The sequence below is a fragment of the Ostrinia furnacalis genome, unplaced genomic scaffold (assembly GCF_004193835.3).
Source record: "Ostrinia furnacalis isolate ACB-3 unplaced genomic scaffold, ASM419383v2 OfSCF0416, whole genome shotgun sequence".
Classification (NCBI taxonomy): domain Eukaryota; kingdom Metazoa; phylum Arthropoda; class Insecta; order Lepidoptera; family Crambidae; genus Ostrinia; species Ostrinia furnacalis.
In genome coordinates, this window is record NW_021130655.1 from 419,070 (window position 1) to 445,697 (window position 26,628).

At 39.7% G+C, this 26,628-nt stretch overlaps 4 protein-coding genes across 5 annotated transcripts in view; 2 read left to right on the forward strand and 2 right to left on the reverse strand.

Moving 5' to 3' along the window:
• LOC114364333 (Organic anion transporting polypeptide 26F) overlaps nucleotides 1–15,816 on the forward strand; it is a 58,749-nt gene extending 42,933 nt beyond the window's left edge. Inside the window, exons 5-13 of the mRNA XM_028320455.1 lie at nucleotides 3,908–4,076; nucleotides 7,796–7,898; nucleotides 10,333–10,454; nucleotides 10,967–11,215; nucleotides 11,628–11,835; nucleotides 12,125–12,336; nucleotides 13,653–13,794; nucleotides 14,324–14,506; nucleotides 15,330–15,816. Of these exons, the coding sequence (XP_028176256.1) occupies nucleotides 3,908–4,076; nucleotides 7,796–7,898; nucleotides 10,333–10,454; nucleotides 10,967–11,215; nucleotides 11,628–11,835; nucleotides 12,125–12,336; nucleotides 13,653–13,794; nucleotides 14,324–14,506; nucleotides 15,330–15,597 (1,656 nt within the window). The 3' untranslated portion in view covers nucleotides 15,598–15,816. The remainder of the gene's footprint in view (nucleotides 1–3,907; nucleotides 4,077–7,795; nucleotides 7,899–10,332; nucleotides 10,455–10,966; nucleotides 11,216–11,627; nucleotides 11,836–12,124; nucleotides 12,337–13,652; nucleotides 13,795–14,323; nucleotides 14,507–15,329) is intronic.
• A 3,863-nt stretch (nucleotides 15,817–19,679) lies between these two features.
• LOC114364259 (vacuolar protein-sorting-associated protein 25-like) lies at nucleotides 19,680–22,380 on the reverse strand. Of its 2 annotated transcripts, XM_028320363.1 has the most exons (3): nucleotides 22,206–22,380; nucleotides 20,435–20,799; nucleotides 19,680–20,214 (listed from the first exon to the last, which is right to left on the reverse strand). In XM_028320363.1, exons 1-3 carry the CDS (start codon nucleotides 22,253–22,255, stop codon nucleotides 20,102–20,104), a joined length of 528 nt encoding a protein of 175 aa, XP_028176164.1. In that variant the 5' UTR covers nucleotides 22,256–22,380; the 3' UTR covers nucleotides 19,680–20,101. The 2 variants fall into 2 exon arrangements, with proteins under 2 accessions (XP_028176164.1, XP_028176157.1); XM_028320356.1 differs by lacking the exons at nucleotides 19,680–20,214; nucleotides 22,206–22,380 and adding an exon at nucleotides 20,927–22,199 and having other exon boundaries at nucleotides 20,673–20,799.
• Nucleotides 22,381–23,119: 739 nt separating this feature from the next.
• Nucleotides 23,120–25,364, forward strand: LOC114364273 (NEDD8-conjugating enzyme UBE2F). The gene is made up of 3 exons (XM_028320376.1): nucleotides 23,120–23,552; nucleotides 23,780–23,941; nucleotides 24,093–25,364. Exons 1-3 carry the CDS (start codon nucleotides 23,277–23,279, stop codon nucleotides 24,210–24,212), a joined length of 558 nt encoding a protein of 185 aa, XP_028176177.1. The 5' UTR covers nucleotides 23,120–23,276; the 3' UTR covers nucleotides 24,213–25,364.
• Nucleotides 25,365–25,789: 425 nt separating this feature from the next.
• Obsc (Obscurin) overlaps nucleotides 25,790–26,628 on the reverse strand; it is a 58,677-nt gene continuing 57,838 nt past the window's right edge. Inside the window, exon 46 of the mRNA XM_028320385.1 lies at nucleotides 25,790–26,295. Coding sequence (XP_028176186.1) covers nucleotides 26,146–26,295 — 150 coding nt within the window. The 3' untranslated portion in view covers nucleotides 25,790–26,145. The remainder of the gene's footprint in view (nucleotides 26,296–26,628) is intronic.

Below are 26,628 nucleotides of genomic sequence, written 5' to 3' on the forward strand. Positions count from 1 at the left end.
TCTTCGCGCTGCCGCACTTCCTCGTGGCTCCTTATAGAGTGGCGGGAGAGGAGCCTGAAGATGTTTGTGCTGTTAACCAGACTGTGGTATGTGATCAACATTATTTAATAGGCTAGTAGTTTTGTTCTGGCTCGCTGCAGTTCGCACTGCCGCACTTCCTCGTGGCCCGCTTCAGAGAGGCGGGTGAGGAGCCTGAGGATATCAGCGCTGTTAACCAGACTGTGTAGATAAACTGAGTAGGTACTAGCAGTAGGGTTGATAACATAAACTTATTGGGTAGGGTCTGAAAGATTGACAAGAAGATCAGCAGGTGCTGATGGGCGCGAGGTCTCTGCTATTCGCGCTGCTGCACTTCCTCGTGGCTCCTTATAGAGTGGCGGGCGAGGAACCTGAGGACGTGCGCGCTGTCTATCTGACTGGTATGTGCTCAATATTAGTATAAATAAACTGAGTAGGTAGGACCAGTGGGTTGATGACGGGGCTAGTGGTACGTAAAGAAGTTACCTGCTAATGGTCGCGGAATTTCTACCTGGGCGGGCGGGGCTCCGCGTCCAAGCCTCGCTGGCTGGGCTGGGGCGTGCTGCTGATGGGCGCGGGCTCTCTACTCTTCGCGCTGCCGCACTTCCTTGCAGCCCCCTATAGAGTGGCGGGAGAGGAGCCTGAAGATGTTTGTGCTGTCAACCAAACTGTAGTAAGTGCTGAACAATAGTTGTGTTGTACTAGGTCGTTGCTGTTCGCGCTGCTGCACTTCCTCGTGGCTCCTTATAGAGTGGCGGGCGAGGAACCTGAGGACGTGCGCGCTGTCTATCTGACTGGTATGTGCTCAATATTGGTTTAAATAAACGAGTAGGTAGGACCAGTGGGTTGATGACGGGGCTAGTGGTACGTAAAGAAGTTACCTGCTGATGGGCGAGGGGTCTCTACTCTTCGCGCTGCCGCACTTCCTCGTGGCTCCTTATAGAGTGGCAGGCGAGGAGCCTGAAGATGTTTGTGCTGTTAACCAGACTGTGGTAAGTGCTGAACAATAGTTGTGTTGTACTAGGTCGTTGCTGTTCGCGCTGCTGCACTTCCTTGTGGCTCTTTATAGAGTGGCAGGCGAGGAACCTGAGGACGTGCGCGCTGTCTATCAGACTGGTATGTGTTCAATATTAGTATAAGTAAACTGAGTAGGTAGGACCAGTGGGTTGCTGACGGGGCTAGTGGTACGTAAAGAAGTTACCTGCTGATGGGCGCGGAACCTTACCTGGGCGGACGGGGCTCCTCGTCCAAGCCTCGCTGGCTGGGCTGGGGCGTGCTGCTGATGGGCGCGGGCTCTCTACTCTTCGCGCTGCCGCACTTCCTCGTGGCTCCTTATAGAGTGGCGGGCGAGGAGCCTGAGGATGTGTGCGCTGTCAATCAGACTGTGGTATGTGATCAACATTATTTAATAGGCTAGTAGTTTTATGCTGGCTCGCTGCTGTTTGCGCTGCCGCACTTCCTCGTGGCCCCCTACAGAGAGGCGGGCGAGGAGCTTGAGGATATCAGCGCTGTTAACCAGACTGTGTAGATAAACTGAGTAGGTAGGTACTATCAGTAGGGTTGATGACATAAACTTATTGGGTAGGGTCTGAAAGATTGACAAGAAGATCAGCAGGTGCTGATGGGCGTGGGCTCTCTACTCTTCGCGCTGCCGCACTTCCTCGTCGCCCCTTATAGAGTGGCGGGAGAGGAACGCGAGGATGATGCGCTGTCAATCAGACTGTGGTAAGTGCTGGACATTCAGATTTTTCGTAGTGACAGGACGACGTATTTACCTACAGACGAATAGAGTACCTTCGTCATCGTAAGGTTAGCTTCAAGAAGGCCCAGATAACGCCTGGTTATGTCTAGGTACTGGTAAAGCATAATTTGCTTTGGGAAGCGTGTTGTATTCTGTGCAATAATACTGTTTTCCATAGACTGTCGTCTCTTGCTTCAGCAAACCGACCACTTAGACATAATAAACGATTACCTACATAACTAACTACCGCAGAACAAAACATAAACAAAGCTGCCCAGAATTTCTACCGACAGCTAAAAGCATCGTGAAAGGGATCGAACGCCAATAATCAAAGCTCAGCCGTCGGATTGTTTGCAACTTTTTGACGTCCGCCAGCGTCGCAGATTTAATGGAATCTGACAAAAACTTTGTAACATCAGCTTTGTCGGTTTTCAGTCAACATTGTGAAGTGGCTTAACATGACTTACTTATTGCTTAAAGCAAAGTAATTGCAAATATTTTTACACATCGGTGCCTCAGATCAATTCTATCTCATTTAACAACCACTCGACGCGGGGAGACGACAACTTCGAGGCGCAATTTGTTGACGGCTATCGCAGGTTGCCATAGGAAACCAGCTGAACGCTCGGGCGTGACTACAATGAGCCTGTCCTTCGGTAGAGAGCGGGGAGAACAGCCACCACATAATATTAATGTAGAGCTACGACGCTACAGGTAAAAGATCGAGTTCGCGCGCTGTAGTGTAGAGCGCGAATAATAACTGGTGGTCATGTAACTTGTAATTCAATATTTATTCACCAAATTACAAGTTTGGTGAACCTATTTTTGAGTTCTGCTGAATGTCGGTACTTAGGTTCATAGCGAGGTAGGTAGGTTCTTTTCCTTTACTTTTGCGGGTTTAAGGCTGAGTTGCACCAACTTACTTTGACCGTAACTTTAACAATAACCGGTGCTTTTTGTATGGATTTTGACAGATTTTTGACGTTTGTTAAAGTCAAAATAAGATGGTGCAACTCAGCCTAATAGTGTGTGCAGAGCTAGTTTAGTAAATAAGTATTTAATAAGCGAAAAAACAGTGTACAAATCTTAATAATTTAGGTAAAAATTTGCCGTGATTTGCCGTTTAGGTAACCATACTATAAAATTGTTCCCGAAAACATGTCGTTTTTCAGGAAAAACGCAAATATAGATTAGGACATCTCTTATAAGAATTAAATTATATTGACTTGATTAGCTTTCGGATTTCGTCAGGCTATGTCCCCGAGGTCCCAGTGGCTGCACCTATTGTCGACTAATCGCATTTAATACTATATTTGATGCGCGTTGTTTGATACTTGTCGAGCTCTTGGAACAGATTACAATTTCCGATCCTATTGAGGACTATAATAGAGCTTAGCTCGTAACTTACGCTTTTGTTCTCTATTACACAAGTACGTAACTAATCGTAATTAGGTAGGTATTTTTGGTAATTTTTTATCAAATAAATGAAAAACAACTTTTACGTTTTAATTATTTTTGAGGCATTTGCTCGTAAAGCGTCTCTAATTGCATCGTTTAGGCTCGTAACAGCGCATTTATTACGCGCGTTGCGTTTTTTGATAAATCTATTATTGCCGTAATGTCTAAATCCTTTTAAAAATAACCAGTTATTTTTGGGGTTCACTAAAATGAGATAAATAATGCGTTACGTTTATAAACTTATAATTTCTACAACACACTCGTAAAGTGATTCTTTCTGCTCTATTTCTTGTTTATTTATGATGCTCTATTTCTTGTTTATTTTCATTTTCGTTACCACATTGTGTTATAAAAATATCCTCCTCCATTTATAATGTATTTATTTCTAACGCGCCTAGACTAGGTACAATAAACAGCTTAGTTTCCTTCTTTTCTTTGTCAGTGAAATAAAGCTTTAACACACAAAGAATTTAAAGCAAGCGCAAAAAAATAAGGGTTGTGTAGTATTGTGCCGTTTGTGGCTTCATTGGCCCATAGTCGAACCATTGCTGTCTGGTTCTCTCGGTAGCATCTTCGTTCTCAGTTGAGCGTTTTGAGTTGAGTTTTTTGGCGTTTAACCTATACTTACTTACGTGCTAGTTGTCTCCATATTATTAATAAATGATTATGATTATGATATTTTGTCCTTAGTCCAGCCACCGCTGCCAGGGCCCGGCGGCGGCGGAGAGCGGCTCGTGGGCGGTGGTGGTGTTTGTGGCGGCGCAGCTGCTGCACGGCGCCGGCGCCACGCCGCTGTTCACGCTTGGCGTCACGTACATCGACGAGAACGTGTCCAAGAAGATGTCCTCAGTGTACTTGGGTGAGTGCGTCGATTCATCATCATCATCATTTCAGTCATAGGACGTCCACTGCTGAACATAGGCCCCAATGATTTCCAAGTTGACCGGTTGGTGGCGGTCTGCGTACAGCGCCTTCCTGCTACATTTCGGTCCACTTTGTGGGTGGACGTCCTATGCTGCATTTTCCGCGGCGTCCACTCCAGAACCTTGCTGCCCCATCGGCCGTCAGTTTTGCGTAATATGTACCTTGATTGTTTAACTAAAAGTCGTAAAGTCATAAAATTAATTAATTTCTGCAACACTTCTAAAAAGCGCTTTTACATGTCCCAGTTTTAATTTAACCGTACCACTGATTCGGGAAAAGAAATGGGTCAGTGTTGAAAAGAAGCACTGTAAGAAAATCTTTGACTTATAACGCAACATCTGAGAGAGATTTAGGCATACTTAAAAAGTTTGATTGTACACTTTTGGAAGGTACATCCATCACTTACCTACCTCATAAAGACAATGTAACAGTGATATGTGTAACGTTTGCAATACGTCAGTGCAAGTATAATAAACTGAAAGCTCCTTTAACTAAACAAAGCTGAAAGTAACTGCTTTACCTAAGCGACAACTAAGTAAAGTGGCGAAAAGTTTTACACGCACGTTTAATGCTTTCTTCGCTCTACAATCACTGATTCATAACATTTTCTTTTTTACTTAAAAAAATAGGGTGTTCTACCGAAGTGACTACAAAATAGAATCTTGTTCATTGGAGTCTTGTTAAGTAGGTACGTATGGTTTCATCTATGAAGCTACCGCTGTTCCCATGCAAGTCTAAATTTACATTGGCTTACTAAAATATGTAACAAAACTTTATGCCATCAAGCCTGGTGCTTATATCAGTAATTTGTGTGTACATTAACGTCATCTTGGAGCCATAGAGTCGCAGCGCCGCGGGAGCCGCTACAGAGGAAAGCACTCCACGTTATGTGCGCCTGCGGTCGTAACCGTATCTCGCACAATCCACATGCTCGGCGACTTTATTTTTATGGCCATAAGGTACAGTTTGACAAGCCACTTTGTGAACGCCGGGAAATATTGCTATAGGCTTTTAGCTCATGATGGTGTTAGGTAAGCTCTTTTAGCGCTTAGTGACGTAATGTTGCATTTTATTTTTAATGGTTTAATAAACATTGAGTTCCTAAAGATACTAATGCATCGATAAGTCTGTTGAGTTCAATAATGCCACTAATAAATTACGTGGAAATATTATATAAAATAATGTCAAGTCGAAACTTAATATCTTTAATAAAATTATAATGTTTATGGACATAAATTACCTCTTTAATTGTCAATGTAATAAGTATCATTAACTAGAACTATAATTTTAATTACAAAAATATTTCAAGGCCCATTTTATTTTATGACACAAAATATTGACAAGTATTTTTTTGTAAATACGGTTTTTAATAAATTGTGTTGTGAATCGAGAACCAGTACATAGTATAATTACAAGTAAAAGAAAATGCGTAATTATTTTAAATTTTCAAAAATAAATTTGTAGGTAATCTTGCTTCAAAGAATACGTCACTTAGTGCTATTTACCTGTAGCTAGTAGCGGGAAGGCGCTGGATGCAGGTCGCCACCAACGGGCCATTGTGGAAATCATTGGGGGAGGCCTATGTTCAGCAGTGGACGTCCTATGGCTGAGATGATGATGATGATGACTTACCTAGCTATAGTTAGAAGGATCCATCTAAGGCTGGCACACTCCCGAGTCCCGATGATTCCGGCTCAGCGCGTTGTCAATTTACCTATGCAATTAATCGAGTTGCGATTGCGGAAATGCATTTGGCTGCATTTCCGATGCATGCCGCGCGGTGACGTCTCGGCCGGAGTGCAGGCACACTTCAGGATTAGATACCAGAAACTATGTATAATGGTACGTTCTAGCAAGATACCAGAACCTAAATTGGCCGGAAAACTCGGAATTAAAAAGTGTCATTAGAACATTAGAATTCAGTAAATAATGAAATAGGTTTGTACTATTTCTTTCTTTCAGTGATTTAATTGGTTATCTGCCTGACTTTTAACTAAGATTATCTAGCAAAAAAAGCCTTACTTGTGGCAGTAAGTTCGCCATAGGTATGTAGGTAATATGGCATTCAAGATTAAATAAATAAATAATAGTACAAGCTTTGCTTAGTTTGGGGCTAGCGGCGTAGTGTAAAATGTCCAAAGATATTTATTTATTTATTTATTTATTAAATAATGGTAGAATTATCTACTGGTTTGAGTGAATTTTGATTACAGTTATAAAGCACAAATTAATTTAGTCAGCATTGTTTCAAATTAAAATCAAAATATCTAATTTATTCGTAATATTTGTTTGATAGGGTATATAGAGTAAGTAATTAATTTAGTTCATTGAAAAATCATTCAAGGGCTGAAAGTTTCAGACTTGCCTTAGTCAGATTTCAATGAAAAACTAATTTCAATGTCTCTAATTTTGGTATTGGTATCAAAGCACAATAAAATTCTGGTTTCTGTTACCACCCACACTAGACCTCTGACGGAACCAATCCGCCGGCGATGTTTATTTACCCGGGATAGATCGGTTTCGCCCCATTGTTCCTTGTGTAGGTGACGACTCGAATCCGATATTATTCGATTCGGATACGTTCCTGACTGACGTTTCATTCCCCCGTGAATGGCGGGAACGGGAACAAAGCCCGATTGTATTACTTTAATGGGGAATATAACGTGCCTTGATTACCTTATGTCCGCTATTCTGATGCCAACTAAAGGATCACTGTTCATTTGTGTATTGTAGCCCCGCTACCATGAAAATTGTTCGTTCATTTGCTAGGTACTTGAACCGTCGCATATTTTAATTTTTGTTCTGTTTACTTATTCTATTTTTCTTACCAGTCTACCGCACTGGGTCTTTTGTAAAAACAAGTTATCTTTTGTGAGACAATAATGTTTTAACTTTACATTTTCAACTGAAAAGATGTAGTAACTAAACATACTATACCAGCAGCTATACCACTGGACTACAACCCCTCCCCCGGCTTTTAACTGTGAAAATACAGCCCTCAAGTGGTCCTAAGACTCCGAGGAACGTGATATCGCCGATGGTGTTTGTTCGGAACTCGGAACAATGCGGAGTGTCGCCCGCACTCGCGGGAAACACTGAAATCTTTTAGTGCACGAGAGCAACGCACCCTAGGTGTCGATTTCCTCACCATTAACCTTTCAAACAAGCTTTCACAGGCTCTTCAAGGGCTATGCACATACATAAATGCATACATACGAGCACCTACTTAATATGTTCACAGTACAATTTCCAAATAAAACACGAATTTTCTTATCGTGAAAATTATAAAGCTGAAGAAACTCTTCAGCTGTTTGTTTGGTTAAACGCGCTAATCTCAATAACAACTGGTCATTAATTTGATGGACTATTTTTGTGTTTGATAATAAATAATAACCCATTTATCGAGAGGCTATACGAGTATACCATCACGTCACGAGCAATACTTAAAATGGGAACAGAATTTCAATGAAAAATGTTGCGAAAACGGGAAAAACTATTCTCACGCGTACGAAGTTGCGGGCTCAGTTTTGTTAGTGACTTTATGTATACTCGTAAAATGATCTTCCCTAACAACTTCTTTTTTGTTGGCTTGCCCAGATAATGTCAGAGTGAAAAGTTCCGTCCAGTTCAAACTTGTAATAACATTGTTGACAGGCGTGTACTACACGATGGCAGTGGTGGGCCCAGCGCTGGGCTACGTGCTCGGAGGACAGATGCTGAAGATCTACACGGACTTCGTCACCGTCGACTCTGACACGTAAGTTTGTGATTTAAATTGACTTTTACGAGTAGGTAAGTATTTTGACATTTTATTATGCTGTTAAACTGGTTGATTATTAGGTATGTTACTTAAATTACCTCACTTACAAAACTATTGTTGTTTACTGCAAACTGTGAACAGTTTTGATGAAATGCCATGCTTTTTTACAAAGAAGAATAAAATTGAAACTAAGTGCGTATACTCGTAGGAACTTATCAGTCTAAAAAAATATTCCTTGATCATTTAAAATCCTTTCTAAATAAGTCGTAGTCTCTTATTTAATTTTGTTCGGTTAACAACTCAATTTGTGTCCAACCAACAGAGATGAAGAGAGCGCATAACCTCAAAATGAGTCGTTTTCCCGCGCACGGCAGTCCTGCGTTTTTAATATTTCACCGGCGATGGCGCGGCTTCATTCAGCCAACTTGCCCTCTCGCTTTCATCTCATTGTGCGCTCTCCAAGCAACTTTTCAGCCAAATTAATTCCCCGTTTATACTTCCATGGCTTCTGCAACGAAATATGATTTTCCGCGCGCCGAGTTTTGAACGACCTTTTCGGTATGGCTTCACTTTTAATTTATGGCGCGTTCGTAATTTGAAAATTTGATTTCATTATAAAGCTGGAGTTGTAAAGCTTCTTAAACCCAATACCAGCCAGTACCTATTTTTATTTCATGTTGTGATTGGAAGAGATGAGAGTTAATTAAAATTAAGAAATCTAAGCTTAGGTAATATGAATTCGTTATGCGATTAATCATAATTTCTTAACTTCTTTTTTTGCCGATATGGCGCTTGCTTACTTACACAGAACTTGGTTGGATAAACTTTAGAACAAACTCTGAAGTTTATTGTTGGACCGAAAGAACTTGTTTTTGAAATAAAAACAGACGTAGGGTGAGGCCATTTGCAATTCAATGGCCGAGATCGGCGTATTGTTTTAATTCATCTCCGCAGCCCATAGACGTCCACTTTGTTTTCATAAGGACCCTGGAGCCGATTCTTGACTCGATCCTACGATTTTGGTTTTACTGAAACTGAATTATTGTAATTTATATTCTTGTTGTAAGTAGTGAAAAAGATAGGTGATAGAGAGTTGACATAACATAGAGACGTGTGTATTGGAGAGAGACAAATTGTTACACAAATATTTATCATCACCTGTAACTAAAAAAACTGTTAGCACACAGTTTCAATTCTTAATGCCACTATGTAGTACCTATTATAGGATAGTTTTCTACTTTCATAAACGTACCTGATTCATATTCTCTTTTGAAGACAAATCAACTTCCCCCGAAAATCTTTTTACTTGCCTACATAATATTGTAGTGTACAAGGAAGCTCAGTATTTGAAATTGTTTTCGAATGCCTTCAAGTCTACTGACTCCAGAATAGGACCTCTTCTCAAGTGAGTCCGTCTGCACTGAGAGCATCGGTCAGATTTGCATAAGAAAACACCGGCTGTTGCCGCGTAATTACGACAAGTCATAACAGCAGACTTGACTTGAGTTGAGTGACTTGACTCACAACACAGATGCATTTACTTCGTTTACATAAGAAGGTATATTCATGTTTACTCAAGTAGTCAAAACTTAATAGAGAGATTTGCTCTATTGGGTAAAATTAATTAATGCCGACCACCTGGCCTCGTGGACGGACTACGGACTACACTAAAGCCACGGCCAGGCGAACTTCCTTCCTAGACATAGAATATACTTTACTTATTATAATTTAATTACCCTTTTTGATGTATCAGTCAAAGCATTAGGTGTAACCTGCAAAGAGGAGTTCGAAATTGCAAGATATGAACCGACCTAAAACTCTCTAATGACATGCATGATACCTTCGAAATGAGGTGCTATTATCCACGCAAGCCTTGAAACGCCGCGACATTGCGCTTATCCGGCATTTGAGTGCCAAACTTTATGGAAAGTTCGCGTTCTTATTGATACAGGTGTAGACATACGTACCTACCTACCTATATGTAACCGTAAAATTGTGAATTCCGTCAGATTATAAACTGACGTAGTTAAATTACAATCTAACCTAACCTAACACACTGTTAGTTTACAATCTAACGCGTTATATTATAAACTGACAGAGTTTACAATTTCACGTTGACATATACATACGCAACGGCTCATCAAGGGTGCATAGGTACTGCATACTGTAGCAATTTGCTGAGTAAGTATTATAGGGCCAGGATTTGATTATTTAAAGCATAATAACTAACTCCTTAAGCAAAGGGTGACAGAGGCGATCTCTAGGTCAACGTTAAGGCTAATACTTTCTTAGATGGTTGTGAAATCTATGCGAAGCAGGTAGATAGTCTCTTACCTACTATGAAATAAAAATTGTTTTCTTTTACGTTTCACGAATATAGGAGGGCATGAAAAACAACCCTTGCAATTAAAATGTTCTCCGTTATATTCAGGTTGGGAATCACTCCGGCGAGCTCGGTGTGGATTGGTGCGTGGTGGGTGGGATTCATTCTATCAGCCGTACTGTGCCTCATCGTCGCTGTCCCACTGCTGGCCTTCCCTTATGAGCTGCCAGGTAATACCATGCTCGCAATCGGACCTTTATCGTGATCGATTATAGTTACTTTTGTGTAATGAGAACAAGTTCGAGTGTATTAGTGGACAGTACCTCTAGCACGAAACACTTTCACTTCGAATCGTTTGCTTAGTCTAATCGCCATCAAAAGATTTAGTACGCCCCTGTGAACGTGACGTACCTAAACGTAGCACGAAAGTTATTTTGACAATCGAGATCGTCACGTTATCGTGTTATCGTTGAATTCGAAGGCTGGATATCAAATTTTATCACTTACGCAAACGATTCGAAGAAGAAAGTTTTTCGTGCTAGAGGTACAGTGGTAACAGTGTCAAACGTATTACGAGGGTAGACAGGTTTGTCTTTCGATAAACACCTACCTACCCGCATTTAAGTAGGTATTTGAGAGCTCAACTTCGAAAATATTTTTAAGAAAAAAAAATTGCTGCCTTCAAAAATGATTGTTTGTAACAAAGTTGTGTGAGTAGTTAATGTAAATTTTACCTGCACAGGTGCCGACGAAATCCGAGCGTCAAAAGTTTCCGAAGCCCACGAGGGCGCGGCGTCCAAGTCAGCGGCTTTCAGCGCTCTCCACGAGCTGCCGCGCGCCGCTGCAGCGCTGCTGCGGAATCCCACGTTCCTGTTCCTGAATCTAGCAGGTGCCAGCGAGGGCATGCTCATATCGGGCTTCGCTGCGTTCCTGCCTAAGCTTATTGAGAATCAGTTCGCGGTTAGCGCTTCTGAAGCGGCGCTACTTTTAGGTAAGTAGTAGCAGTAGATAAACTATGTTTGCCCTAAAAGCATGCAATCTGGCAAAAAAACAACTCCTCCTTTTTAGAAGTCGATAAAAAAAACAAAGTTACGAGTAGGGATTTTTTCCAGTTCGGCAAGTTAAGGTCTCGGAAGTTTATTTTCACTTGATTAGATTTTTCCAGTGACGCAAAAGAGTCTAATCCGTATTATTCATGCATCCAATTTGATATTTATGAAAGTTAAGTAAAACATAAACATTCACTTCTTTCTGCTATTGCTGTCTGCTAAGTAGCGCCACTCTTGACATTAGAGGATATATGATGATAAGGTCAGAATTTATGGCTACTCAATCTTAGACGTAGACTGTGGCTTCTGAAAACAATAGACCAGGTACAATCTTACTTAAATAAAACTTTCCAGGAGTGATAACGGTGCCAGCGGGCGGTGGCGGCACGTTCGCGGGCGGCTGGCTGGTGAAGCGCTGGCGGCTGTCGTGCGCCGGCATCATCCGGCTGTGCGTAGCGGCCACCGTCATTGCCGCTGTCTTCACCGTCAGCTTCGTGCTAACATGCGACGACTACCCCTTTGCGGGTGTCACGGTGCGGTACAACTCGCCTGCTGTGCCGGGGTGAGTGGGCTCGCTAGATAATAGATTTTAGTATTCAGGCTGTGAGATTGCACAGACGCTGTAGGATTTGTAATACAAACTTGGCCCTCACTTGATAAGTTTTGCGGTGCGGTGCATGGAAATGGCGGTGCCGTTTGAATCCTGGAGTGGCCTGCCTTCCTCTGTGATTCCGAACTCTTATTTTAACCCTACGACCTTCAAGGTATGGTAAACAGTCATCTTCTGAGCAATCTCGATCCATCATAGATCCAATTTAACTACACCTTCTTAAATGCTACTTAATTTCCAGCGGCGACCGGCTTTCCGCCAGCTGCAACTCAGGCTGCGGCTGCGCGGACTCCCGCTACGCGCCGGTGTGCGGCGCCGACGGCGTCGTGTACTACTCAGCCTGCCACGCCGGCTGTCACGAGCGAACGCTGGCCGGCACCGCGCAGCTGTTCCGACGCTGCGACTGTATAGCGCCGATAAACGGGACGCTGCCCACATACAAGCTTGATGGAGGTGAGTAGAGATGGATGCTTTGTTCACAGCAGGTGTGCTTTGCAGACGACTACGAAGAGTTCTCTCTTTAGACACCCGCTACGGACGGCGTCGTATATTACTCGGCCTGCCACGCCGGGTGTCACGACACGAGTGAACGCTGGCCGGCACCGCGCAGCTGTTCCGACGCTGCGACTGTATTGCGCCGATAAACGGGACGCTGCCTGCTTACAAGCTCGATGGAGGCAGGTAGAGACAGACGTTCACAGCTGGTGTGCTTTGCAAACGACTGCAGTTTTCTCTTTAGATGACTACACGCCAGTGTGCGGCGCCGACGGCGTCGTATACAACTCAGCCTGTCACGCCGGGTGTCACGAGCGAACGCTGGCCGGCACCGCGTAGCTGTTCCGACGCTGCGACTGCATATCGCCGCTTAACGGGACGCTGCCCACTTACAAGCTCGATGGAGGTGAGTAGAGATGGATGCCATTGTTCACAGAAAATGTGCTTTGCAGACGACTACGAAGAGTTCTCTCTTTAGACGCCCGCTACCGACGGCGTCGTTTATTACTCAGCGTGTCACGCCGGGTGTGACGAACGAACGCTGGCCGGCACCGCGCAGCTGTTCCGACGCTGCGACTGCATTGCGCCGATACACGGGACACTGCCCACTTGGAAACTTGATGGAGGTAGGTGGAGAAGGACGCATTGTCCACAGCAGGTGTGCTTTGCAGACGACTACGAAAAGTTCTCTCTTTAGACGCCCGCTACGGACAGCGTCGTGTATTACTCAGCCTGTCACGCCGGGTGTCACGAGCGAACGCTGGCCGGCACCGCGCAGCTGTTCCGACGCTGCGACTGTATCGCGCCGATAAACGGGACGCTGCCCACTTACAAGCTCGATGGAGGTGAGTAGAGATGGATACCTTGTTCAATAGCAGGTGTGCTTTGCAGACGATTCTAATCTAAAGAGTTATCTTAAGGCACCCGCTACGCGCCGGTGTGCGACAAGGACGGTTTTTCTACCGCCCAAATCAAAGTATCTAATATTCTAATCAATTCGTAAGTAGGTAAATTGACTCCTAACTGACCAAAAAATCTGGAGCGAAGCGGAATTAAGACTGTGACGTTCTTACATATAGACTTTGTCTAGAGGGATCTAACTTTAGAAGTGTGCAGTCTATTTGACAGAGTTCTCGGCACTCAATCGACCTACCTACTCTTGAATAGCGCCAAGTGATAAGTCCTGTTAACAAAGCCCCGTGTCTTTCGGTTATAATTGTTTTCTGCACACAAAATAAGCGCCATTGCAATTTTAATAGAGTCGTTTGTTGCAGCGAACTCGTCGACGTCGTACGAAGCCATCAACAGCCCGTGCAGCACGGACTGCCCGTACCTGTGGCTGTTCGTGTTCCTGTCCTTCTGCGTCATGCTGTTCACCTTCCTCGCCACCATGCCCGCGCTCTCCGCTACTTTGAGGTTGGTTCTCTTCGGAAAGTGTAGCATTTCCTCTATGCTGTCTTTCTGATATGTCGTTACAATTTATTCAAACCAAAGGTCTAGTCTTATCATCATCCTGCAGGAGCACGACCCTCTAATTTACCAGAGGCAAATTGAGGATTTGGCTTACACTCCCCACGCTGGCCAGACGGGTTGGAGAGGCAGGTTAGGTCTAGCCTAGACACGATAATAGGCTGTTCTGATATATTTTTCCATGCAAGAGTAGATAGAGAAGAGAGAGAGAGAAACAGACGAAACATCAGAGTCGAAAATATTACTTGCCCTACTAACTACTCCTTCACGTCACGACTGACGATAAAAAGAAGTTTCATAGAATTTTGACACTTTTGCAAGATAAGAAATCTTCAATCACCATCATTATCAGGTCTCCCCTTCAGGAGAATAACCTTCTCTAATTTACCAGAAAAAAATGGTGGCTTTGGCTTACACTCCCCACACTAGCCTACGAGTTGGGGCATCTTCCAATCCTTTTAAACTTCTTTTCCAGATGCGTGCGGGAAGACCAGCGCTCGTTCGCGCTGGGCATCCAGTGGATCAAGGTGCGTCTGCTGGGCACCATCCCCGCGCCGCTGCTGTTCGGCTTCCTCATCGACCTGTCCTGCTCGCTGTGGGACCAGGCCTGTGGCGCCACTGGTGCCTGCTTGTTGTATGACAACGTCAACATGAGCAGGTAATGATAGCCTGCCCACCTGAAGGTCCCATATTTTGGACTAGGATAGTGAACCATTGTGGCTTCCTCATCGACCTATCGTGCTCGCTGTGGGACCAGGCGTGCGGCGCCACCGGTGCCTGCCTGCTGTATGACAACGTCAACATGAGCAGGTAACGTTAGCCCCCCTATCTGAAGGTCTAGTCCTTGCGCTGGGTAAAGTGAAGTCTTGCTCATCAACCTTTCTTGCCGAGGACAAAATCACCGGGGCCTGCCTTCTGTATGACAATTTTAACATGAACAGGTGAGCCTGATCTTCGATGTTAGCAATTGTGAACCAAAGGGTTCCTCATTGACCAGACCTGAGGCGCCACTGATACTTGCCTGCTTTATAACAACGTCAACATGAGCAGGTAACATTAGCCCCCTTATCTGAAGGTCTGGTCTTTCGCGCGTCTTGGTCTTTAGTGAAGTAAAGGCTTCCTCATCGACCTGTCGTGCTCGCTGTGGGACCAGCCCTACGGCGCCACTGGGGCCTACCTGCTGTATGATAACGTTAACATGAGCTGGTAATGTTAGCCCCCCATACGAAGGGATGGTCCTTCGCGCTTGATACAATAAATCCTATAGCAGGAGGCTCAGTCCTGCGGCGCGTGCTAGGTATAGTGAACCAGAGTTAATTACGTACGACGTGTCGATCTCACTGTATGACCAGGCCTGCGGCACGACTAACTTTATGGGCCTTTCGTGATCGTAACTGACGATTATTGCTTTGTCTTCAAATATGACTGGGGATATAACTAAACTAATTCATCTTGATTTACTTATTATTATTAATTTTCAGATACATGTTGGCTCTGGCGCTAATCGGAAAGCTCTGCTCCGTTCTCTTCTTCTTCCTTGCGTGGTGGTTCTACCGCCCGCCTGGCGGAAAGAGCGGCAACGCCATAGTACCGTCGGTGGACCTCGTGGTCCGCGGCGAGAAGACCAACGGCAACGTCGGCAACGTTGCGAACGGGACCAACGTCGTGAACGGCAACGGCGTTGCCAACGGGAACGTCACTAGCAACGGGTATTGTAACGCAGCTTTAGAGTGTAGCGAGCATCTATAAGTATGTAGATTATGTGACCGTAATGATTTTGATGGTGACTGGAATACCAAATGGTAATTGAGTATGAAATCTCAGTAGCTGGTGTGGTTGGTGTTCGAAAAAGTTTTCACTTGCGTTTTTGGAAGAATGCTCTGTCAGCATTAGTAACAGTGAGAGCTTCTTATCTATTTAACGGAAGGAATAGTCCAGTCAATAAAGCATTATAGATGGAAAACTATAGAACACAATTTCTGACTTCAGGACTTTATTTAGACTAGTTAGGAGGTGAACATAGCAAAAGTCCCCGTTCTTAGCCCTTAAGCCGGCGGGGAGAGGGGGGTTTAAAGGTGCCACTTTTCGGTTTTTCGCTTAATCCGCGGAAACTATGCATCCTAGTGACATGACTACTATGAACCAAAAAAGGCATATTCAATTTGCTACAGGTGAGATAGTCAACTTTTTTGATAAATTGTATAGTTTTCGCGGCATCTGCTCTAGAAGGTCTGTAATAGTGGAAATTTTATTTTTGTCTTACATGTTCCCATCAGGAGAAAATCGACTAAATCAACATTGAGCAATCATTCTAGACATGCGGGAGCATGTTAAGCCTAGTTCCAGAGAGGAGACTGCACCGTGCGTATATTTAGACGAACCACTTTGAGCCACTATTGACTCCTCATCACTCAAAAACTACTGTGCATTAACACTTCAAATTTGGCTCATGTGTTGAGACTTGCAAGATATACATCAGCTTCAAATTTCATAAATATGCCTCAAACGGTTCTTTAGGTATTGACGTCCAAAAATCTACATGTCTGACCTATATACCAAATTCTAACCACTTCTAGATGATCTCGAAGGTTCAAATTTGGCATCCAGATAGGTAGATGTGTAAATACAAAGGAACAAATAAAAAACCAGTAAATTTTAACATTTCACAGGTGATAGATAGATTTTAGTGTTCTAAATGTCGATTTTTGAACGTCAATACCTAAATAACCGTTTGAGGTATATTTATGAAATTTAAAGCTGATGTATATCTTGCAAGTCTCAATACATGAGCCAAATTTGAAGAGTTAATGCACAGTAGTTTTTGAATGATGAGGAGTCAAAAGTGGCTCCAATTGGTTCGTATAAATATACGCACGGTGCAGTCCCCTCCCTGGAACTAGGCTTAACATGCTCCCGCATGTCTATAGTGTTTGCTCAATGTTGATTTAGTCGATTTTCTCCTGATAGGAACATGTAAGACAAAAATTAAATTTCCAATTTTACAGACCTTCTAGAGCAGATGCCGCAAAAACTATACAAGATATAGAAAAACTTGACGGTCTCGCCTGTAGCAAATTGAATAAGCTTTTTTTGGTTCATAGTAGTCATGTCACTAGGACGCATAGTTTCCGAGGATTAAGCGAAAAACCGAAAAGTGGTACCTTTAAACCCCCCTCTCCCCGCCGGCTCAAGGGCTAAGGGCGGGGACTTTTGCTATGTTCACCACCTAACTAGGCTAAATAAAGTCCCGAGGTCAGAAATTGTGTTCCACGGATTTCTCTCTACACCGTCGTTAAGGCATTCATTGACTGGACTAGAAGACAAAGTTACCAATCATGTCAATACGAGCCAAGCTGCTTAGTATGTTGATATTGTTTGATACTGAGTAGCTACCTATCTCGTGGTAACTTAGTAAGTAAATTACATCACATCACTATACAAATTGACCGATGAAATAGAAGAACACTGCCAGAGACGTTATACCTTAATACCTACTTGGGTATTTAGCTTTTATACTAAAGTTATATTGAAACACAATCTTTTTCTATAAATACATAAAACATTCTGATGTATTATTTATCTTCTGTGTATCATCGTAATATTATTTCCGTTCTTGTTATTTATTTAAAAACTTTCTTAAAATTATTATTCTTGAGAATTTCCATCTCGAAATTATTTATATTTATTTAGATCTAAAGCGTGTGTAAATAAATTTAATTATTTTTAATTAATAAAATAACGAGGCAAGCAACTAATAAAAGTACACGATATTATATGTACTACACAATTATTATTAATAATTATTAGTTTAATTATCAAATGTAATGAATCATTCCAAATCATTATTTCTGTTGTAATGTTATCTGTGATGTTGTTAGACTAGAGTAAGCTAATAGATAGGACGTCTTAATAATTACTATAGGTTGCAATAGCATTTTATACGTAGAAATGTCTGCTACTTATACTCGTATTTGTGCTTAGCTCAAATTTTATAATCATATTATAATAACAACTATGGCCCCCAATTTAATGCTGTTGAATCCATTAACAAGTTATTTTTTTTTACATAATTTTATTTATTCCATTTTAATAAATATACTAAGGGATAAAAGTTGCAGACATTGCTATTGTTTTAAGAATGTAAAATATACCTAGTTGTCAAATAGAGTACAATTTGTAACATTTCGGCAATTTTATTACAACTAAGGGTTTATAAGTGTAATTAATGTTTAAAACTTTCGTGGATACAACTTCAATAGGCCCTAGCTAGAGTACTGATTTGCTTGTTACAAATTTAGCATGACAAACGTCGACATCTAGCAAGGGGAAATACCTAATAAGGATTTATCTACTATCATTTTACAAACTACCCACTTAAGTAAGTTGTTCTTGTGTCCACGAACGTGTTAACTTTAGCATCACATAACTAGGCCTAAGGTATGTACACTGTGTACAGAGTTTTTAACTTATTTGTTGAGTGTCAATAGTTGTTAAAGGTGTATTTTGGTTCAAGACTGATTGTTTATTATTGTAGTGTAGATTTAAAAAATACAAATGCGGTATGGGGTGTGTCAGAGTTATTCCTTTTTTTGTATAGTTATAGTTAAAGTAGATATCTATATCCTTTGTCTACCTTGTCACATGATTGTTTTTAAAATATCGTGGCACACCTTAGATAAATACAAATTGGAAAAAGCTCATAGCGTGGAAACTCAAACTGATAAACTAATAACTTGGAAGTTGTGACATGTTGCATAAGCGATAGGTTTCTGTACGTTTACCAAGATTGGTATTTTGAATGGACCAAATCGCTTTGAGATATAAATTTATTAACATATCCTTAGTTTTCAACTATTAGGAATGTGTGGTGGTGGTTCGTAAAGTACGGAAATCTAGAAGTACAAGTGTGTCTCAAAACATAATTGATACATAAATAAAACAAACATGTATGTATAGTTATAAAGCCCGGTCTGTGAGCACATAGAATTTTGTCCAATGACCCCAAGCTACCCATCCTTATCGCTCGCGCGTAATTACATATATTGCTGTCGCGGCTGTGCGACGGGTGCCCGCAGTGAGTGTGCGAGCGCGACAGCAACATAATTACGCGCGAGCGATAAGGATGGGTAGCTTGGGGTCATTGAACAAAATTCTACGTGCTCACAGGACTATAGTGTCGAACTGAATTGGTAATGCAAACAAAGACGTTTGAGGCTACAATCCTAAGTGGATATTATAATTTGATGTAGGTATAATAAAATAGATAAGTCAATGGTTGTATTAGTAAATGAAAAGTGTAAAGGTATGGACTTATGCAAGTGTTAGATGAAAAAAAATAATGTTTCTAATACTATTTAACCTGAACAAAAAGCACACAAATACAGAAATAACTTACATATAATTTCATGGTACAGTATGTAAAACAGCATGGTACAGTCGGCGCATGTAAAAATATCAAGTCTTTAATGGTAGGTTGGTTTGCTGTGACTGTACTAAGTTTTGTAAATATGTAAGTTTAAAATATTCCTTAGCTGTAACTATGCTTCTTCAAAGTGGAATATGAGGAAAAGAAGAATCTACCATCATTGAGAGTGCCGCCGAAATGATCTTTGAATATTAAAAAATACACCATTTTGGAGTTGTAACGTTTTTAGATTTTCTAATGTAATTTATACTAATAGATGTATTTGAGGTGATCCATTTTGTAATTGTACAATTTTACACGGATTGATTGAAATAAAAAATTCCAATTTTAACCCTTGATGATTCCTTTATATCCCACACTATTGAACATGTGTAAAAATTGGTATGTATTGAAATAAAAGACTGTATAAAAAATATGAGGCAATATATTCCAACATTAAAATAGCTATAACTTAACAAAATGCATTCAACATTTTCATATAGAAAATAAAATGTACTTACAATATTAATCGATTCACCCCCGTTTTCTGAGCTCCACCACGAAAATTATCAGCTTTTAGTTAGCGCCATCTAGCGGTATATCAATGAATTAGATACTAAAATTCCTGTTGTGTTATTACTTTTTAATCATTCCCTGAATAGGCAATGGACATAATACATGCAGCTTAGTATTTCATGCAATAGGGTTTAAGAAAAATTAATAACAGAAATCGCGGGTAGTTCGTAACTCGTGAGGCACCTGCGTTTTACCCTCTGGTATTGCTTTTAAAAACTGTTAATTTTGCGTCGAAGTCAGTAACTGGGGGTAGGAACACTATCTAACAGTCGCTCAGAAGAACTTCACACCTTGGTTTTCATCAAATTCTATCAGTTCGCATTTGCCTTTCAGTTCTAGTGTTTTTAGTGCCTTCACAAGTACGTTCATGTCTAGACCGTGGAACTCTGGAAAAGACAAACAAAATGTAAGTACTAACATAATTACAACAGATTTTGATACTTTATTCAATTTTATAAGTCTGGTAGGTCTGCACTACATTATTATCATTTGCGAAAGTTTCTGACCTGCAACATCCATTGACGGTAGAAAGAATTTATGAAATATGTATTTGATTGAATACATATACATACCTACATGAAGTTTAAATAAAAACAAATAAGGTACCTTCATCAGTAGTGTTGTCTCCTTCCCTCAGTTCAAATAAAGTACAAACAGAGTTATTCATTCCATTATTGCAGGCCCAGTTGTACACCATGTTGCCCCATTCATCCAGCGAATGCCAGTATATTTCCCATATAGTTTTACTTTTATCTATAGGCGCTGCCTTTCCCGTCTTAACCATGTCATCTAAAACAGTCAGAATGGCTTCTTGCGATAACTTTCTATTTATGGATGTGTTATTGAATAAAGGGCTATTCTGTGACTCTCTAATGTCTATGGTGGACTGTTTTGTGGCCTTCAAGTAGTCTATTATCAACTGTTCCCACGCTTCTAATTGCTTTGCTCTCGTTTCGGAATGTGGCTGGATTCTGTAAAGATAGAAAAGGTGATAAATAATATTTTCATTTCTTATCTATATTGTGATTTCTGTTCAGTATATATCAGTAGGTACTTGAGAGATTTTGCAGTTGAAGAAGCCCATGATTGAATACTTACAATGTTCTGTTCCATTACTGTTCAATTTCCCGAAAACTCTTGTAGAGCTCAAAGAACATCTTTTCATTTTTCTTTCTTTTCATCAGAGTTTTAGTTGATTTTGGTTCTAAATCGGTCACAGCAATTCTGTAGGATGCTTTGTTACCTCCAATATTTATAATTGGCAACCCTTTAGTGACATCAAATGTGAAGCTGATCATGATAGAACAATCTTTGGCAATGGCAGATATCATTGCTAAGTGCAGAGGGTGACCAGCAGTGAAAAATGTTTCTCTAGCCATCTCTGAGCTCAGATCTATTTTCTCTGAGTCCAAATAATTCAATATCTCAGAAACATAATCAGTGTTTTCTTGGAATGATTCACTGTCAACGTTATACTTTTCTGATAGCTTTTGAATACGGAGCAATTTGTATAAGAAACTATCAGCAGGTAGTTCATGACCTTCAGTGCATTTTTCATTTTTATATCTAGTTGATGACATTTCCTTTGGGATTTCCATAGTGAGTACATCCTCATTACTACTGAGTAAAATTGCTATCACAAAGTCAATGAACAAATGGGTTGAGTTGCTAAAGGGCAAAATATCTTTCATGATCTCATCTAAATCTTTGACTGATGATGTTTCATTAAAAACTAGAACTTCATTTCTAAAGAATTTAAAATTGTTCTGAGGGTTGTCCATTAGACTTAAAAGGGCAGATTTCATTCTCTCTTTGTTTCCCGAGAATAGATCTAAAGGACAATATTCACTAATACTATCTATTTGTCCCTTGTTTAATTTTACATACTGCTTTAAACAATAGAAACATTTAGATGAATTCTTCAAAGTGGAAGGTATGAAGCCTTCTTTAGGTTTAATCTCTATGCAGTAGTTTGAGACACATTGTGGGCCAATTATTAATAAATTAGGAGCTCTAATGGCATAGCAGCTTAAGTTTGATTTAATCTTTCTATGTATTGGCCTAACATCCTCCAAACGTTTTAATAAATGTATTAGATCATTCTCAGAGATCTCAATGATGTCATAATTGACATTATCATGGATAGTTAGTAATGGAATCATTACTTTGTTTACAAATTCAGTGGTATTTGTTACACATTTCAAACTTGTAGTTTCTCTTTCTTCTTTGATGAGTCGAAGGACGTATTTTGAAGATTCTATTTTGATGACAATGTGAGCATTCCCTTCGTTGATATATTTCCATGATTTACCCAGAAGACTCATTTTATAATCACAAATAGTACGAAATTGTAGCAAGTAAGACAAAAATTACTTACGTAAAGAACGGTGGGAAATTATACTGCCAAGGCCACGATATTTCTGCCATATTTATTTGTTATGATAATATCAAATAATTCTATTTTCACTTTATTTCGCTGCCACAAAATAAAGAAATTCACGAAAACTCCCAGCCCAGCTGATTCAGATTCTTGATAAGTCAAATGTCAATGTCAACATAGACGTTGGACTTGGACAGTTGGCACTGTTGGCAGAATTGATGTTTGTAGTCTATGGACTAGGGTAGGATATAGGTAGCAGTAAATCGTGGGCGTTTTTTTATATGGGGTTTTAATTTCACTTATCCTTCCCCTACTAAAGCTGCTGGTATCGAATGCTTCATTTAAGGATCACGGAATATGATACGCATCAAGTGAAACATGATGAATCCTAAGTAGATAGTAAGTGATGCCGAATGTGATCGAATCGCTGTACGTTATTGTTCGATTTTGTACCGCTACCACATCCCTATCAACCAGCTGTCAATTCAGTGTTGCCAGAAGGTTACTTTTGTAACCTTTTTGGTTACTTTTGAACTGCTGTGGTTACTTTTAGGTTACACTAATGAAAAGGTTACTTTTAGGTGATTTTTCAGAAATTGTAGAATTAACTTTACAGGTTATTCAGTAAAAAATATTAATAGTGACAATTTAAAAATTATGTCATAAAGTGCATTTAAACTTGAATTTGATTTATCATTTGTTAAGAAAAATGAGTTTTAGCGAATGTTTTTCGATAATAAAACGCAAATCCATGAAACGTTTTTATACGACTGGTCACTTTTCGTATTTAGATGACCCCCCCCGTATAAAGGTTACTTTTTGTTCAAAAAGGTTACTCTTTTTTATATTTCTGGTAATTTCTGACTAGACCCGACTGGCAACACTGTGTCAATTGTCAGTCGTGACATCTGTGGTGACTGACATACGATATTTCGCATTTTGCTTGCAAAAAACTGGCAAAAATATTTTTTGTACTTTGTTTTGTAAAACTAATTTCAAGAAATCATTGTAGTTGTCACACTTGATATGTTTCAAATTTATCCTAGTTTTTAATATTTAAGTTACACCATGATTACGCTTAATAGAAAATTGAAAAAAGATGTTGAGCCCCCGATCACGAATGGTATAACTGTGGAGTCCGTAAAAAGAATCTCCGTGAGGGACAAACTGCTGGTGAAGGAGGTGCAGGAGATGAATGAGAACCTGCCGGCGACGTGTTCTGTCCACTTTGAGGACCACAACGTTCTTAGTGAATTCATTCTGAACGTGTGCCCCGACGAAGGCTACTGGCAGGGGGGCAAGTTTAAATTTAGTGTGTTCGTCACCGAAGACTATAATATGGCGGTAAGTACGATACTTTTGAAATATCACAATCATGAATGAAGCTATAAAATTGATGTGGAAGTTAGAACACTTCCTATTAATTTGTTAGTAATATTAGTTGTTGTTGCAGCTAATTGTGGCTATTAATTACCTACTGACCTTAATTAAATTGTATTTTGAATGTTGAAATTCTTGGTACTTCTTTTGTATTTTTATTGTTATTATCAAGTTCTCTGTCTCTCTTTTAGCCTCCAAAAGTAAAATGTCTGACAAGACTGTGGCACCCGAACATAAATGTAGATGGTGACATCTGCTTATCATTGCTCCGACAGACTTCCATTGACGAGCACGGCTGGGCGCCCACACGCCGATTGAAGGATGTGGTTTGGGGACTTAACTCTCTATTTACTGTAAGTGAGCTTGTACTGTTGTAACATAGGATTAAAGAAGACTTCTAGATTCATTACTTTTTAACCTAAAGTTTGTCTTATTTATGTTTATAATAAAATAACTTTTGTATTTGTTTTCAATACTGATAGATTTGTCAATGTTTTGTTCCAGGATCTCTTAAATTTCGAAGACCCTTTGAACATAGAAGCAGCAGAAATGTACAAGAAGAACAAAACTGAGTTCCAGGCGAAAGTTCAAGAGTACATCGCAGTCTCCAAGGGTAAAAGATGAAACTGGCTGAAGCTGGCTCACTCGCTACCTTTCTATCTCATTAGGAAACTTTATACATACTTCATTCTTATCAACTTGTTTGTATTACACCATTTAGCACAAGAATAATGATGCTAATGTTGTTTTCGTGTTTGCCAAAAATAAACTGAGGAAATATTGCATTGTTGAGCACATATTTTAAGAGTTTATGGCATATTATTTTCCTGGTGACAAAACTTAATGGCATCTCACTGTTTGTAACTAATAAAGTATGTAGCATTTAATTCTATTGGAGACAATTTTAGGTGTTTTGTTGGCCATTAAATTGAAAAAGAGTACTCTAAATACTAATTGCTTATATTTTTAATTTAATGTTGTTACTGAAACAAAAACTTGATTAGCTACTAACCTATTATTTTTGGTATTATCTTAAATTCTTTTTATACCTCTCATTTATATTTATTTTGTCGCTGGGTTAAAGGTATGCCTTTAAATAGTACATGTATTATAATATATTCTTCACATTTCCACACTATAATAATTATTGGAACAATTCTAACTTCACTTCTGTATCTATGAACTAGAATTTTGTGCAAACATGAAATTAAACAAGTTTCAAAATGTCCGTTAATAAAATTGTTGGGAATATTATAGCTAAAAGTTAACTAATGCTGAGTGGTTTAATATTTGTAGATAAATATAATAAATACTCCAAAATGGTGATATGTACATTTATCTGTTTTTGGTGTATTTTTCTATTGATGAATTAATCTTGTCATTATTTAAGGAACTTTCCATTATTATAAATAATTAATAGATATTAGTTTTACCTTGTATTTTGAATGATCAAGATATTTAGTGTTTTGGCATAGTCAACATGTATTTTTATTGAGATAGCAGTAGCCATTAATTTTTTATGGTTCTTTCTTATCATAATAACATACAAGGTGTCAATAGATAAGTATTTAATTTGAAATACATGTAAAGATATTGGATTTTCATGCATTACATATTATGTGACTATTTAATAAAAAGTTTGCTTTGAAACTTACTATGTGAGCTAAATGTGTTGATAGTTGCTCAATTCTTCACTTCATCATTTTGATATTATGTTCGTAAAATGTTGTTGTATGTTTAAATAAATTAATAAAAATACACCAAAAACTAATCAACACATAACAACTGTGAACAGATTGCAATAATTTAAATGAATTTTAATGTAATATGTTTATTGCTGTAACATAATAGTGAATTTTTACTACAGATCTGGGTTTTATTTCCTAATTTATAAATGTTTTTTTGGTAACTAGTTTACTAGTAGTTACAAGAGTAATAAAATAAAACAAAATATCAAATAATAATGCCCTTTATTAAGTTCTTTAATACTGGAGCATCAAGTATTCCAATTAGTATAAATAGTAAAAATTTGTATACAATAGTAATAAATAGCTTAACAATAACAAAAGTTTCGTAACAAAATTTCATTATGACTAGAATTTCGTTTGGTGTAAAAATGTACATGAATTTAATGTAATGAAAGAATGAATTAATGAGTTTATAATTGGCAGATGATTGGACGTATATTTCACCTATATTCAGTTCTGAATGATTTATTTATAAAATCATAAGAACATGTTGCTTTTCAATTACTTAATTATTTTAAGAATCGTCTACTGTCTGAGGAGAAATACTTTCTTTAATTTTTTGTTTTCCAATATGATCTGCCAGAGGAAGATGAGTAATCTGCTTTCTTTTTTAAGCTACAAGCGTTTACTTAAATCTGCTTGAGACAGTCTCTTGAGTTCAGTTGGTGACTGCGACCAAGGGATGCATATATCCCAGTTGTTATGTCAGTGGAGCTATTAATGGCGTTTTCATCCCCATTCATATAAATAGCCAGAGATGGTTTAAAATATTTTGGTCAAAGATATGGTTTGTGGCGGTGTGTGGAGTGTCAGTGGCTGGAGAAGTTTGTGAAGAGTTCCTCCTGGATGCTGTTGGAGCGCGTGAGGTGCCTGGGCGCCATCTTGCCGAAGGCGGCGGCGACGGAGTCCGCCTGTGACGCCACGGCCGCCTTCTGCTCGTGGTATTCGTCGGAGAATTCCTGGACACAAAATATTAGGTATTAGTGACATTTCAAATTGTATTGTGTTATCTATTTCATAGTGTAAATGTTGTAAGAGCGGTTACGTGCCACGTCCGATCCAAATTTGTGAAGAACTAGTATGGTAGTTCTAGTTTAGTTTCTAGATCCATATTTTGTCAGATTCGAATCAGTCCTAATGAAACTGCTATATGGGAGCGTGGCCTAGTTATCGGTAACTAAACTCGATAGGTGGCGGTAGCAGTTAATTCTTGTAGGTGGGTGGTCGTGTGTACATCTTAAAATCATTAGGTTTGTTCTAAACCAATATTTACCGCCATCTATAAGCAACTG

Excerpts from the sequence above, each read along its gene's own strand:
- LOC114364259 (XM_028320356.1), bottom strand. The coding sequence starts at position 22,152 with ATGAGTCTTCTGGGTAAATCATGGAAATATATCAACGAAGGGAATGCT.
- LOC114364273 (XM_028320376.1), top strand. The coding sequence starts at position 23,277 with ATGATTACGCTTAATAGAAAATTGAAAAAAGATGTTGAGCCCCCGATC. Across the intron at positions 23,553-23,779 it reads CCGAAGACTATAATATGGCG|CCTCCAAAAGTAAAATGTCT; the intron begins GTAAGTACGATA and ends TCTCTCTTTTAG. Across the intron at positions 23,942-24,092 it reads GACTTAACTCTCTATTTACT|GATCTCTTAAATTTCGAAGA; the intron begins GTAAGTGAGCTT and ends GTTTTGTTCCAG.